The sequence below is a fragment of the Pyrgilauda ruficollis genome, unplaced genomic scaffold (genome assembly GCF_017590135.1).
Source record: "Pyrgilauda ruficollis isolate IOZ18807 unplaced genomic scaffold, ASM1759013v1 scaffold323, whole genome shotgun sequence".
NCBI lineage: Eukaryota > Metazoa > Chordata > Aves > Passeriformes > Passeridae > Pyrgilauda > Pyrgilauda ruficollis.
Genome location: NW_024524634.1, coordinates 83,593 through 99,481, shown reverse-complemented (window position 1 = coordinate 99,481; position 15,889 = coordinate 83,593). Strand labels below are relative to the sequence as shown.

General features: G+C 45.2%; 2 protein-coding genes across 9 annotated transcripts in view; both read right to left on the bottom strand.

Annotated features, from left to right (window-relative positions):
* Positions 1 to 3,585: 3,585 nt before the first annotated feature.
* Positions 3,586 to 9,447, bottom strand: DYNLRB1 (dynein light chain roadblock-type 1). Its single transcript, XM_041474485.1, has 4 exons — positions 9,229 to 9,447; positions 6,629 to 6,704; positions 5,155 to 5,322; positions 3,586 to 4,089 (listed from the first exon to the last, which is right to left on the bottom strand). The coding sequence occupies exons 1-4, from the start codon at positions 9,430 to 9,432 to the stop codon at positions 4,046 to 4,048; spliced, it is 492 nt and encodes a 163-aa protein (XP_041330419.1). The 5' UTR covers positions 9,433 to 9,447; the 3' UTR covers positions 3,586 to 4,045.
* A 2,672-nt stretch (positions 9,448 to 12,119) lies between these two features.
* The window catches only part of ITCH (itchy E3 ubiquitin protein ligase), a 58,848-nt gene continuing 55,078 nt past the window's right edge, over positions 12,120 to 15,889 (bottom strand). For 5 of the 8 annotated variants that reach the window (XM_041474483.1, XM_041474484.1, XM_041474478.1 and 2 more), the window contains one exon: positions 12,120 to 15,508. In XM_041474483.1, coding sequence (XP_041330417.1) covers positions 15,409 to 15,508 — 100 coding nt within the window. In that variant the 3' untranslated portion in view covers positions 12,120 to 15,408. The remainder of the gene's footprint in view (positions 15,509 to 15,889) is intronic. The other 3 variants (XM_041474476.1, XM_041474477.1, XM_041474475.1) reach the window with 3 other exon arrangements.

Genomic DNA, 15,889 nt, shown 5'->3' with positions numbered 1-15,889 from the left:
AGGGAGAAAAAACTCCATTTCATAGGAGCTCTGGAGCTTCTCAGCATGTTAGTGTACTTCCAGAAATGGGATGTGGATCAAATAAGTTTATTATTTCTTCAGCCCTCAGCTTCCTGAACAATTCTGCGCACATAAATGCCTCTCTTGCCTGGTCTTACTGATGTCACTGGCAAAAGTAACTCCTCATTGAAGGAGGTGCATTTCAGATCCAGCCCCCCTCTCCCCTGATCAGTCACAGGTTTAAGGCACCAGCAAGCTGTCCTAACATGACCTGGAATCAGCAAGGAGCTTCCCACATGTCAGCATTCCACGGTGTAGCACCACTGATAATGAGCTCTCCTGGGTCTCGTGAAACCACGGCAGTGAGGGAGATCTCCCTGAAGGAATTCTGTAATCCTGGTAAAGGAAGTGTATTTTTGCCAACAGAACTGCATTGATGCTCAGGCTCCTGCTGACCAGGGCAGTGTCCGAGCTCCTGCCCCTGCAGTCCCAGCTGCTTCGGCTTCTCCTGCAGCTGGTGGGTCCCAGGAGCTGCTGCAGCCTCTGCTCACTTCAGCCCAGCCTCTCTTGGTGTGAGATCTTTGCCTTTGTCCCCTAGAGAAGTAGCTAAAACAAGATCAAACCTAAATCACAGACTGGTTTGGCTTGGAAGGGACGTTAAATCAGTTTGGGAAGGGTGTTGAGACACTTGAGTGCGTCCAGAGGAGGCAACGAAGCTGGAGAGGGGCTGGGAACACAAACCCTGTGAGGAACCCCTGAGGGAGCTGGGGGTGCTCAGCCTGGAGAAAAGGAGACTCAGGGGTGCCCTCCTCACTCTGCACAGCTCCTGAAAGGTGCCTGTGCTCAGCTGGGGCTGGGCTCTGTCTCCAGGCAGCACTGACACAACCAGAGCACACAGTCTCAAGTTGCACCAAGGGAAATTCAGGTTGGATATTAAGAAAAAGTTTTTCACAGAAAGAGTCATGAATTTCTGAAATGGCTGCCCTGGGAAGTGGTGGAGTCACCATCCCTGGATGTGTTTAAAAAAAGACTGGATATGGCACTGGATGCCATGGTTTAGGGGAGGTGTTAGGGCATGAGTTGGACTTGATGATCTTGAAGGTCTCTTCCAACCTGGTCATTCTGTGAATTCTGTAAATCTCATCCAGTCCCACCCCTGACCACACTTTCCACCATCCCAGGTTGCTCCAAGCCCTGTCCAGCCTGGCCTTGGACACTTCCAGGGATGGGGCAGCCACAGCTTCTCTGCGTCCTGTATGTGAAGGACACTGTCATCAGCCGCCTTAGCCAGGGGAGGAGTTACCTGGAAGGGCTCTGGAGCCAACACAAATCCACAGAGGGTGTCTATGAGCTCAGCTTTTACGGTGTTACCTCCACTCCTCTGTCAGAGCCTTGTCTCAGCAGAGGCAGCACATCCTTGGGTCTCAAGTGCTGCCCTTCCCAGCCCACAGCCATGCCTCAAACGCCCTTTCATTACCTTGTTAATCCATCAGGGTTTGTTTTCCCAGCAGCAGATGTTTCCTCAGCCTTTGACAGGGATCCACCAAAACCGACTCCCAAGACAGCAAACCAGGCTAGTCTCCAGCTTCAGCACAGAGCAGCTCCAAGGTGCAGGTGGCACAGGCTGCTCAGACCTCCTGTGATCCTGGCTATAAAAAAGGACTGGAACCATAATGCTAATTTTTCTACTCTTCCTCACTTTGGCAGTAGCTTTACCATACAAATAACTAGGCTCAGACTCCCGAAGCACAGGACCAGAAACTGAGCTCCATCCATTCTTTTTTTTGACCCAGTTTATGATAAAGTAGGAAAGTGAAACCCTCCCCTTTCATACATGGAAATTGCTGCCAGCTCTGTGACCCTCTACTGCTCCTGATCCAAATAAACTTTAGTTTAGTTTATTAGTTTAGTTACTATTTGATTTAGTTACTTTGTTCCATAGTAACTAAATGGAAGTTGTTGTTCTTTAGCTTCCTTCACCTCTTGCCAGTTTTAAAAATAAATCTGAATTAATTTTGGGTGCTGGTGTAAAGGTGGCAGTACACGGCCTAAGTAAGGCCTTGCCAAGATAGATCTGACAAACTCCTTGACTCCAAACCCAGCTTAAGAGCTGGGTTTCATTCAAATTCCCAAATATATTCAATGCCAGGCTGCTCTCAATCCTTCAGAAAAAACACCCCAAACCAATCCCCAACCCCCCAACCAACCAGCACACAGCAGGAGCTCAGTCATTTCACTGCAAGTTTATCTCAACAGAAAATGGCCATAACCTTTTGTTTTGCAATAGGTTATTTATTACAGCTTGTTTTAAGTAAAACTAACACTCAACACTCCCTGTCCCAAGCTACTGTGACACAAAGCTACTGGTAGGACAGCTATCCTTAAGGAAGTGTCCAAATGAATGCAGGACACTGCAGATTTTCCAGATGTTCAGAGAAGTAGCACTGCCACCTACTTGGGAAAGCCAAAATCCATAAGCAGGTCACCCCCTCCAAGGAAATATTTCTCTGGATTACAAACAATAGAGAGATCACTGAGGTCACTTTTTTTCTTCCTTGCCTCACTGTTCAGTTATTGCCCAGACTTCAGCTTGCTGGAGGTAATTTTTTTGGGAGGCAGCATTCAACTATTGCAGATCACAAGCATTATGTAAACTGCTGTGTATCAGGAGCTGCTCCAAAGGCCAGGCAGGATTCCAGGCCCTATTCCCTGTTTTGATGGAATGGCTTAAACCAGACCTAGTGTAAAGGGAGAAGCAGCTCATGAACAGCAACAACCAAACTGAGTCACAGGGGCAGCTGGGACACCCAAAGCCCTGATGACACAGGGCTACAGACCCCACCAGGCATTTCTGACCTTCAGGGTCATGGCCACCACCTAGAAGATTAGACAGTCCGAAAATGCATGTCCAGGTCTGAAAATGCACAGAGAAAACCCTGAACATGCAGGTTACCCTGCCTGAGTCCTCACACACCCACCCATCCTGGGGCTCTGAAAGCCACAAGTGCCCAAGTCAACACCAACATTTTTACCAAAATCTCCACCACAGCTGCACTTACTGCAGCACTCCCCAGCCCTGCTTTTTTTTTTTTCTCTTTTTTTTTTTTCTTCTCTTCTGAAGAAAAAGTCCACCAAAATAACCAAATAACCCCTTGAGCATTTTGGAGTAATCATGTAGGTGTTTTTTTTTTTTGGTTTTTTTTTTGGTGTTTTTTTTTTTTTTTTTTTTGTTCTTTTTGTTTTTGTTTTTGTCTTTAATGGGATCAATTAAAAAGTACTAAAGGAAAACAGCAGATCAAACTGGCTGCTGAGCTATGACAGTGTGAGATCTCCCATGGGCAGGCTCAATGGCCTTCCTTAGCCACGAAAATTCTGTCTGGAGCAGAGAGAAAGTGGCAGGAAAACACTACAACACAAGAGCCAAATGTGAGTGCACTCCACATGCCCTTGGGCCAAATCCTTGTTGAGAGAAAGCAACAGACAAACAAAAACAGTCCTAGGAAGGTTCTGTTTTTTGAAGAAAAACTCAATCAATCACGAGAAAACTTAAAATCCTCAGAAGAAAAACACATAAGACAAAACCAGTTACTGGTGACACTTTTTAATTTCTTATGGTCAGACTTTTTTGAAGTAAAACCAACAGAGTAAGACAGAACTAGAGGACAGGCAGTCATATTTACAGCCATTCAAAACTAATTGTGTAAAAGCAGAGCTCAGTGGTGAAAGAAGCACAGGAGCATACAAAGAATAGTATTTTTGCGTTATTGTTAGAATTTTATTATATTATCTTAGCCATTAAAAGAATCTGTTGCATTTTATACTGCCCAATTCCAACTCACCAGCTCCCACTCAAAACGACTTGTGATACAAAAAGCGACATTTTTTCTGTTTGTAGACAACAAAACCACCTGCTTTAATTTTCCCCAACCTTACTGAAGAGTCACAGCACAGTTAACACTAATGCTCTATCCTTTACCATTAAATAAAAAATAAAACAGGGAAAATAAAACAGGCAAAGGGAAAAAACCAGACTGAGTCAGTGTAATCATTCAGTTGGATTCTGGATGACAATCAGGAAATAGTCTTTATCTGGAGAGGAAAAAAAAAAAGAAAATTATTCTTTCACTGCTGGTATTTGTTCACAGAAACAGTAAGTTCCAACATTTTTCAAATCTCTCTGATGCGCTGTGGGAACTCCAGAGCCTGCCATTAATTCTCAATGAGCAAAACATGCTCCCAAGTGTCAGATCATTTGTTTTATGGGTTTTACTGTGAAAAACTCTCAGCTTTAGAAATTGCACATTCCCAAGGCAGCTGAATTTAACCCAGTTTGTGCCTGGAAACTACAGTAACTGGCATGTGCCACACTGGTGCAAGGTGGCCACTGCCCTTCTCTCACAGGCACACTGGGGGCTGCAGCTATTTTTTCTGGAGCAATGCTTATTCCTCTTTCCATCCTTCCTGTGGAAATCTGAGGCTGCCTCAGCATGAACCAGAGCCTGTGTTAAGATCTGCCCTAACCATGCCTGCCATGGGGAACTGCCATCCTCTGCCTGGCCTCTCCACCAGCCCCATCCCAGCAGGGAGCACGCAGGGACAAGGCCGAATTCCTGCCACATGAGCGACCTGCACTCATCTCGCTGCTTCCCAGTTTGGAATTCAACAAAATACTGAGAATGTTTCCTGAAAAGAAAGCTGCTGCTGCTATATACCATGGCTCATGATTACAGCTCAGTGTGCTCTAACACATTTACCAGAACTGGAAAGTCAGGACTGTCTTGTTTTATCATTCAGTCCACACTTCTGAATGGAAATTGTTCCCAGAATGTATTTCTTTCCAAATCCTAGGGTTTTATACTGAAAAACAAAGCATCAGAGGGTGCAGCACCCTCTCAAGCATTATCTAATACTTTGTACTTTGATCTACACAAAATGAGTGAAGGGATCTGCCACATTCAAACATGACAAAGCAAACTTAGGTCAATGATAAAGCTTTCAACTCTCCAGAAAGTAGAACAGCTTCTTGGAGAGAAGGAATAATCCAATGTGAACACAAGCAGCAGGCAGACTCCTTCCAGGCTGACAGCATCAGTCTCAAGTCAAAACAATCCTACTGGATTCCCAGATTCCTGCTTTCGCCCTGCTCTCTCCTACCTGGAGCAACCATGATTTCGTTTTTCTTGGAGCGGATCCGCAGGAACGTGAGGTCGTTCTGGGGATCAATGTCCCGCACGGTGCTCCTGGCCTTCATGATGAAGCTGTGCATGAGGCCAGCGTACTGAATGGTGGTGGAGTTGTCTATGGTACTCTTGATGGGAATACCTGCAGGAGAGGGACAGCAAGGCTCAGTGCCAAACCTCCAGAACCAACCCTGCACTGGGCATCACCAGGTCCAGCCTTGGTTGCCACTGCACAAGGGGTCAGGAGTGTTCTCTCTGAAGGCAAGAGGAAAACGATGAAAAACAAGGTATGAAAAAGCTGAGATGTGGGACCACAGGTGTGGGTGAGAACTGTTTACCTCTAGTAGCACCAGTGCTTTACTTTTTCATTTTGAGAGTTAGAAATAGATTAAACAAAAATAATCATCTATAAAGGAGAGAAGAAATACCAGTGTTGGCAGTTTTTTCTCCTGACTGGGGACACTTTTTTTACTACAGAAAGGATCCCCAACACCAGTTAAATGATACTGAGCTACACCAGGCTGGGATCAGTGATTATGGAGGACATCAGCTGCTGTATCACACAGCTCCAAGGCTGAAGCTCCAACGTTCAGCCCTAAGAGGAGGTGCAGTCCTAGGAGGTCCCTGGTTCAGTGATAACCAGCCTGGAGGGCAGACACACTGTTCAGACAGAGCTTTACAGAGCTCCCTTACACTTTAGCCACCCATTAGATGTGTTTTCCCACCAAAAGCCAGTCAAACCCCAGCTCCTGGGTCAGAACACAGGACCCAAGTACCAAATTCTGCAGGGCAGAACCAGGTGTCTGTTCCAGTAACTGCAGCTGCAGCACAGAGAGCACAAACCACTCAACCATCATAGAAAAGCAGTGAGAAGGAGCCAAGCTGCATGATCTGATCCTCAGTATATTCACATGTAGCTGCTGTCACCTTTTCTAAGGATTACTTCTAGGAAATATTCAATTTTTGGGCTGCTCACAGTGTATTGAGAGTGCACTGAAGAAGCTTGCCTGTTGAACTCTTCAGACTCCACAAAGAGACAACTTGCTGATGAGTTCCATGAGACCACAAGCACCAGACAGTGCTAAAGAACTGGAGTCTGCCAGGCCAGCAGTGTTCTGGACAGGCCCAGCAGCAAGATTTCCATCTTGTGAGAGCCTCAGTGCTACTGATGAAAGTTTTCACACACCCAGTTTCAAACACTGCCACAACTCAAATATTTCAATGCTTTTGCAAATGATTTTAATTTATTTCCTAAAATAATAATGTAAGCTTCCAGAAATTGGAAGGCAATTTTCTTTTCTAGCCTGACTGCTGTCTGTCTCCTTGGGCTGCAGGAAAACCTCTCCCAAAACCCAAGTGTAAGCTAAGTGCAAGTGGTACAAGCAGCAGCCCTCAAAGTGGGTGGCTGGAGTAAGTGATAGGTCAGATAAGTGAGGCTGACACAGCACCTTCCGAATTAACCACGATGATTCCCTGCACTCCCTTCTGGCTCTGGATTCGCTTCAGTGTTTCCTCCACCTCAGCCTGCAAGACAAAGCACAAATCAATACAGGGTTACAGCTGCTCTTTGCCTCCCACCAAAGCTTTGGGATAGCATGGCTGAACACAAAGCTGCACAGGAATGATTATACAGCCACTGCCTGTACTGGTTTATACAGCCAAGTGTCTGTACTTTGGTGCCACCTTTTCTGCATGGCCTTTCCAGTTATTTTCCATCTGCCTGTTTTCTTCACTCATTTGTGATTATCATCCTGGAACTCCCCTCTCTCCTCCTCCCCAAGCCTCCTGCTAAAGGCTTGCCACTGGAAGCTGCAGTCAGACAGCTACAATTTAGGTGTCAAACAAAAATCATCTTTGAAAATGGACATGAAATTTATGAAAAAAGTAGGAAAAAAATACATGGTGGATGCAAGATGACCTTCCCTTTTAGCAAATTACAAATTACAAAAAGCAATTACAAATAAGAGAAGTGAGAGGGGAAAAACAATGAATGAACACTCCCTGTTTGTAATTCTGATTTGTGCTAGGATGGCTGCAAGGCTGTAACCACTGCCAATAATTTACAGCTTAAAAAGGGACAAATGTAAACACAGGCCAAGGCAATAGTCTGCTCTATAAAAACCATTAAAGGAGGTTTCAGTACCTTCTGCACAACTCTCCTGCTACAAGACACCCATCTAAATATAACTATGGCATCTGCAGTAGGGTGAGAAACCCTTGCACCTGAGCAGATTTCCACAGCTGGATGAGTATTTGGCATTTTTTATTCCCATTAAAGGAAACAAAAACAAGTAGCATCTTTCAGATCCTGCAAGGCACAGGCCCCCAGAAATGGTTTAGGAGGGGAGACCGGAATCACCTGAACCAGAACAGGTGAGATCTACAAGGGGCATTTGGCCAAGGCTGTGTTCCCTGGGCACCCTGAGCAACCCTCTCCACTTCCTGCCACAGCAAACGGGCACAAAGATGTCACACGCCCTGTTCCCTGGGAAGAGACCTTGTCCAACAACAAACACAACACAGCACAGCACCAGCTCAGCCCCAGCACCACCAGCACTTTTCTCAGAGTGCTGTTGGTAACACAGCCTGTGCCTCATAAGAGATGGGAGCCTCCAAGCTGGTCTTTATGAAGCAGAAGTTTTTCTATGTGACCCAGCACAGCAAAATTCAAGTATTTTCAACAAAACTCTTGGTTATTTCTGAATGCTGGACTGTTCTCAAATGAAAGACAAGGGAAATTAAACAAAGAACAAATGAAAGGGTGTACAAGTGCTGGGAAAATAGTGGCAAAAGGTTAAATCTATTAAGAAATTAAGATCTGATTTCCCGCCTTCTTACTAGCACTGTTTAAGTCCTGATTAAATACTTTCCTTCACAGGACCTTAACAAACCTTTTCAGATGCAAAGCAGCATCCATAAAGAAGGATACCAGTTCTTAATTTCCTCTTAACACCTTCAGCTGATCTAACTCACAGGTGGGTGATCTGCTCTGACACAGCTGCTGCTGTGGGAAGGTCCTGCTCCTACAATTCCTACCCTGGGGCTTGTCCAGCACCTCCACAAGCCAGTGCAGCTCACCGGACCAACAAAAATAGTACTGAGAATAAAATTACATATTTAATTCATGAAACACACAGTCCCCATTTTAATGAAGGGCTGAATAACTACAAGAGATAGCACATGGAGGAGGAGACATGCACTCTAAAAAAGGAGAATAAACACTCCCTCAACACCATTTTGCTGCTAAATACCCTTTGCTATATGTACAACAGCAGCCTTTATCTTCCTGTTTTCATCTGGAATAACTGAACTCCTAGGTTTGCCTAAAAAATACATCTTATTAGAGAATTTCAATTTTCCCTCTGCAACTTTGGTCAGCATTTATTTCTTTACAAATTTGACATACATTTGATCCTCAGTTTCATCGACATGCAATAGCCAGCACCACATCTGAGCAGGGAGAAGCCTCCAATAGAATCACAACAGAACAAATACAGCCCCGGTTATTAAACATCCAAAACCAGTCTCTTTTTCCTGATTGCTTCCAGCTTTACAGATGTGCCCTGGCAGCCGTAGGAAACGCAGATTTCGCTGCCCCAGCACGGGGCTGGGCTGGATCGGGTGATGGTTCGGCCTCTCGCCGCGGTGACCCGGGGCCGGGCCGAGCCAGGGAAGGCCCTCGGAGGCAGCGCCGGGACCCGCAGCGCTCCCGGCCCGCTGCTGGGGGAGACGGGTGGGACCGCCGGGCCCGCCCCGCACAAACACGACCCCGCCCGGGGGCCTGACACAGAACTCGACACACAACCCAACACGAACCGAACCGAACGGGGCCGGGCCGGGCGCTCCCAGCCCCCGCGGCCCGCAGCGGGGTCTCGCCTTCAGCCGGGCCCGCCCGCGGGGCAGCGCCTGTGCCTGAGGGGAGCCAGGAGCGGCACCGGGACCGCCCCGCCCTGCGCCGGCCGCTGGAGCCGCCGAGGGCCGGGGACGCACAGAGACCCCCGAGGGCGGCACAGGGGCCCCGCCCGGACTCCGGACCGGCCTCACCCACCATGATCAAGCCGCCGCCGCCCCGTCTCGGCCCCGGCGCTGCCCCGGAAGCGCTTGGAGCGCGGGGCGGGACCGCTCCGGAGACACCGCCCCGAAGCCTCAAACCCTTCGGAGCCCACGCAAGTTGCTCCCAAGCTCCCGAGGACGCTCTCGGGGGCGCGTGGGTCCCTAATTCCGCTTTAGGGACATCAGCGTGAAATCCCATCCTTTCAGTACCTGAAAGGGACTTACAGGAAAGGTGGGACGAGTCTGTGTACAAGAGCCTGGAGTGACCGGACAAGTCGGGATTGGTTCACATTGAAAGAGAGGAGGTTTAGATTCGAGATTAAGAAGAAATCCTTCCCTGTGAGGGTGGGTGGGGAGGCCCTGGCACAGAGTGCCCAGAGAAGCTTTGGAAGCTTCTCTGGAAGTGTCCAGGGCGGGGTTGGATGGGGCTTGGAGCGATCTGGGCTAGTGGAAGGTGTCCCTGCCATGGCAGGGGCTGAAATGAGATGGCCTTTAAAGGTCCCTTCTCACCCGAACCATTCTGTGATTCCACGATAAAGGGTGTGGGGAGTTCCTTTCCCCCCAAATGGCCACAACCCCTCAGCTGCTGCCGGAGCCCCCCGGGACAGGGGCAGAGCCACTCCAAGGCATGGTGCACCCTAAAGCCCTGGGACCTCCCTGCCACAGCCCCGGGAATCCGTCTCCTGAGGGTAAAGGTGTGTGCTGCCCCTGCCAGTGGGAAAGGGAGAGCTCTCAGCTCCCTTGGGGGAAGGACTGGGAATGACCTACAGTCCGATGGCAAAACAAAATAACACATCCAAGAACTGCATCCCCATAACCCCAGCTCTGTTCTACGTACACACAACAGCAGCAGTTGGACTTTCCCTCTGACCTCAGGCGCTGCTAGAAGTGAAACAGTGTCCCAGAATGGTTTAGGACCTTTAAAGGCCATCTCATGCCACCCCCCTGCCACGGGCAGGGACACCAGGTTGCTCCAAGCCCCATCCAAGCTGGCCTTGGACACTTCCAGGGATCCAGGGGCAGCCATAGGTGGGCAATTTGTGCCAGAGCTCATGACCCTTACAGGGAAGAATTTCTTCCTAATATCCAATCTAAACCTACTCCTTATCAGTTTGAATGCTCCTTCTTTTGGGACCACAACCCTTGAATCAGCAAACACACACTGGGCTCACACTGAGCTCCCACAGCAGTCACAGAGAGCTGGTATTGGGTGAAATGTAAAACACATCCTCTTAGTGCTTTTAGATTTTTGTTCCCCTCTGAAAGTCAGGATTTGACACAGCAGGTAAGCTCACTGGTCTCTCCAATTTGTCTGTCTGCATTTTCCTTGGAGAAAACGAGATTTCTCCAATGAGCCCTGTCATTTGTGCACTGCTGGGCTGACAGGCTGAGAATCAAAATTGGATCAGGCATTGCCAGAGATCAGGAAAAAATCCTTCTTTAGGATCCAAGAGATAAGGCAATTTCCTCTTCTAGGGGCTGTTTACAACTTTGCAACCTAATTCCAGTTGAATTCCAATCTCTCTTAGCAGTCCAGCAGTGTTTTACAGCTTGGCTACAAGAAGTCATTTTGCCGTGGATTGATTTAATTTTTGGTCTGTGCAATGGTAAGATTTGGGCAGTAGTAAGGTTGTGGTGGATAATATGGGCAATAATAAGCAGCACACAGCTGCCATCAGACACCCAAACAAACATGGGTTTGTTTAAACAATCATTCCCATCCTGCCATGAACAAAACCTTCAACACTCCCACCCAGGGCTGCTGCTGACATTAGCACCCTCATCATTAAGGCAAATAGAAAAAAAATTGGCACAACTGAGATGTACATTTATCATACACTGCATTGTGATTAATTTTTGCCTTTTAAAAATAAACTTCAGATGTATGTGAAATACCCTTGTAGCTGTACTCATATAAAGTTGCTCAAAGCAGTGTCAAATTTTGGGTTTACAGAACTTATTAGGATGCTTTTAAGTGGTTCCATTCAAAGCTTGGAGGAAGTGTCTCCACACCAACCTCCCTGCTGCAGAAAAAGGCAGTTGTCATTGCATGTATTTGCCTGGCACAGAAAATCATCCTCGGGATTTGCTGCCCCTGACAAAATTGAGTTAATTCAGCCTGTGGGAGCACCTGGGAAAGTCAGCAGAGAGAGAACACAGTGGGAAGGTCTGCAGCAGTCATCCTCAGGGAAGGATGACCACTTTAGGGACCATTTGGCCAAACTGGACAGAATTAAGTCCCTGAGATAGGTTAATTTTGGTTGGAAGAGACCTTTGAGATCACCAGTATTCTATGACCCTGACGGGACATCCCTGTGAGCACTGAGGGAACTGGAACCTCACTGCAAAGCCCATCTCCATTATTTGGGAATGCTTGTGGCCATGAGGAGAGGTTCTCATGACAGGAAGAATTTAAATGCCACCTCCCCCTTCAAGGAGGATCAGGGACACTACAAGGCTGGTTGGTCTCACTGGAGCTTTTCCCCGCTCCTTCGTGGCATTTTGCCAATCCAAACCACTTGCAGGGTCATTCCTCATTGTCAGTATCCCTGCACCAGTGCTGCAATGGGATGTTACAGCTGCAGCTCCTGCAGAACCTCCCTCCACCCCATCTCCCTCAGGCCTCAGCAGCCTCACAAGCCCTCACTGGCTCCTCAGGGCAGCATCCACAAGCACTAAAAATCCACGAATTGTGTGCAAAATCTCCTCTTCAATATCCAATACAATCAACAAGGGTGGATGAGGTCTTGGGAAAGAACTATTCCTGAAGAATCCCGGTGGAAGGACAAGTCCAGGCAGCCTGACCCTCACCCCAGGAGCACACAGACAATTCATTTCCACCTGGATATTCTGTCACACATAAGGAATAAGGACCAGACCACCAGCTCTTTAAGTAGTTTTATAAAAGTATTTGACTTACTGAGATACTGTTACAGTTACCTGAGTATTTGAAATTACAATGCAAGGAAATATCGACAATGAATTTCAGTACAGTATTTTACAATCCAGTGCTGCTGATCCCAGTTTCTACACGAGTTCACTAGAGCACATATACACAAACAGTGATTCTTGGAGAAAATTAAAAGACACCACAAAAAAGGGGGCTGGAGATACCAATATAACAGAGTTGAGATTACAAATCCAGTGCAGCATGTACTAAAATAAAATTTTTTAAAAACCCCAAAAAAACCAAAACCCCTAACCCCCCCCCAAACAATTTTTTTATTTTTCTCAAAATAATACAAAAGGGTTTTTTTTGTAACACAAGCAACTGGATTTAAAAACCCCCAAACTTCCATACTAGATCAGATAAAGAACGTATTTACTGTGCATGTCATTAGTAAATGAACAGTTCCTGAGCTACTTGTAACAATAAGGCTTTGTTAATTCTCAGTATTTAATTTTCTCATGTCATTCTCATGAAGGAAAATTCTAAATAAAATTTCTTTTAATACTTGGTAATTAGGATCAACTGACAGTTGCATATGAATGTACATTTGTGACATACTATGAATTTATGCAGCTCAGGTTGCTAAAAGAGTTGAAGCAAATTAATTAATCTCTGCTGAAAATCTCACTTGTAAATCCAATCCACAAAAACCTGTTATCTGGGATAGCAGCTGCTCTGGGCTCATCCCTGTATTGCTTCACCAGATCCCCAGAAAGAACTGAAAAGTGCACCAGTGGCTTGTATAATTCCTTTGAACTTATACACAATATGCTGTAAAAATTTAACAGATTTGTTAGCATTCACAAATCAAATGCCTAAGGAATCTGAACTTATGCCTTCAGAAATATTTTCAATGTGATGCTGTGAAGTTGCTTTAAACTTTTTCTATTTGGCCAAATTTGATGTTTCACTGATTATTTTCCCCCTCAATGAATTCTTTATTTGCAATATTTTTAAATAATATCTGGTGCTTGGAATATCCAGCCCCCTTTCTCCCATCCTGGTACAGCAGAAAAGACATATAAACATGCTATTTAAATTAAAGAAACAATGGAATAAGTGGAATCCTGGACATCAAAAATATATACAAGTAGGTATGTTTTTCCTGAACTAAACATTTCAACCATAAAAATATTCAACAGCCAAACCCTATAGAACTAGGGCTAAGGCTATTTCAATTATAACTACTCTTTATTTTAAAAATATAGGGCTGACAGCCTTTTGGGTGATATTTATACATGAACAATAGTTCTAGGTTCCCTACACGAATTGTAAAGCAATATGCAGAACATAGACTATTTTTCATACCTTAACCTTGCATTATCTTGCTTAATTTAATCTCTCTTGTAAATATGTTAGATAATTACAGTTCACTGTAAGAATTAATATAAACAGAAAATATATATAAGGCTTTTTTTTTTTTCTCATGAGCTGTATACTGTCATAGATCCAAATATTGTGGAAGTTGGCAATTCTCCTCCCAGTCACACTTGAAAGTGAATTCTCATCATCAATGAAACTTGAAATGAGGGGCATTTCTGTATCACCAGTACCTCTCCTCAGGCCTTCCTTCAATTAAGCCTGACAAGTCCCACCCTCCTGCCTTCCTGAAGCATTTATCACTGAGCCCTGACACACTTGTGAAGTCAGTTAAAACCTGTAGTGTCTTGGTTCTTCTTAGACCTGAATCAGTTTTTTCCTCTCGCAGTTTAGATGGATACAACAGCAGGAAAGAAATACTCTTTTCCAGACTGAATGTTCAGTTTTATACTTTCCCACTGTCCTGTTTCAGCTCTGTCATCTGAGAGAGTCTTAAATGCAGCTCCTACCCCAGTGCTCTGAGCTGCAGGTTTGCTTTAGTATGTGCTACATGTTATTTCAAGTGTCACGTCTCTCACTGTGGCTACAGCTCATTTCACTGGTGTCTGACTTCTTCCCTTCGGGGGAAGGGAAAGGGCTGACCAGACCCAAAAAGTGCATTCAGTCTAAAGGAGCAGTAAAATGCAAAATGTTATTGTAAACCAGAAAAGAATTAACAGATTCTAACAGGAAATAACAGATGTTAATTCAACAGGAACTCGCTACAAAAGTTACTAGCTGTAAGCAGCTTAGGGTGAATTAGCTTAGAAACCTCCCCAAAAACTATAGTTTCAAACTTTGTAGAACTATTTACTGATGCTCCAGTTTCCCAAAAACCTGTAATCCGTGTCTGAACTCTCTAATCCTCTTGGCCTCAGCCAGTCTCACACATCAGTTCATCCACAGAAATGATGAGTAGGATAATTTTTTGAATCCAGTTGTTTTGTGCTTCTTCCTGAGAGCCAAACGAACTCTTCAGAGCAAACTGACTGCAACATGTAGGAAAAACACTGAGAGCAATGTCCATTAACACTGCTGACAAACACCCTGCAAACAGGAACCTCAATGGAATCAGTGCAATCCCAGCTGGGCTTGTCTTTTGCAAAACAAGTGAAGTACCACAGTGTTAATATTGATTTCAAAGTTAAAACGTGTTACACAGCAAAAGCTCAGAACCCTTCAGAGGGCACAGAGCAGTGCTCCAACAACTTTGGGCAGGTGTCTCTTTTGCTGACAGGAACAGGATTGGGATAAACCAAAGCGAAGCTATGCCTTGGATTTGTGCCACAGTTTGACATCCCCTGAACAGCAACTTCAGTCCAGCTGGCACGTGAGCAGACTCCAGGCAAGGAAAAACAGTCTGGCCACACTTGAGTTAGAAAAAGGAGCTTAAGGATTGGAGCTGCTCATGGCACAGAGGTGGATCCAGGCTGGTTCTGACGCAGCTGTTAGGAGGCTTAGGATGCTGCTGCAGCATTGCAGCTACCAATGAACTTCCCAGTGCATCAGTAGCAAAAATGCTACTAAAAAGGAAAGACAAAACTACTGTTAAAAATCTGTCAGTCATTAAGGACGCATTCTAATTAATGAATGGTAAAACAAAGCAGAGCCCAAAGCTGTATTAAACCTCTACTTCAGTCATTAGTTGCTTGTAGCCATATCGGATTGTGCATTTGATTTCTGAAAGTGCTCAGTAGAAATCCAGAGTTAAGGTGGGTAACCTCAGGATAACATCCATTTATTTACACATTAGTACTGTTAAATAAATCCAAGTCATGTCTACTTTACAATGAAGTGTGCAACAAGCAGAAGAAGTGAAGCACATACATTGTGTTGGGTTCACATTCTTCAAGGTGCAAATTTCAGCTACTCTTGCCCAAATCCTTCTGTTTCTTCAATTGCAAATAACAGCTTTTCCTTCAACTGCTCATAATTTTTATATGGTGGAAGGTCTAAGCGATTGAAACTGCAAAATAAAATTAAGTACTGATGAAGAATTCAATAGGAACAAAAAATCCATTATGAGTATGGGTATTTGGAATTTTTGCTGTGGAGATGGATACTGGGATTTATACTGCCATAAAAGCTGACTACTGATATAAATGTATTTCTGAGGGCAAAGGTTAGTATTCAAGTGCTCATATAGTGATAGTTTTCATTAACTTTTCCCAGCTGGAGGAAAACCAATCTCTAGGTGGTTAATTAGAGTCATCATTCAGATACAAAATTTTCAATTTGTGTGGTATTGCCTACCTGAAGAAAAGAGTAGAAGTGATCTTTTCTCTGGAAATGTGTGAATGTGGCTGTTTTACTAAGGAGTGCAGTGAAAACAAAAGATAGTCCCAAC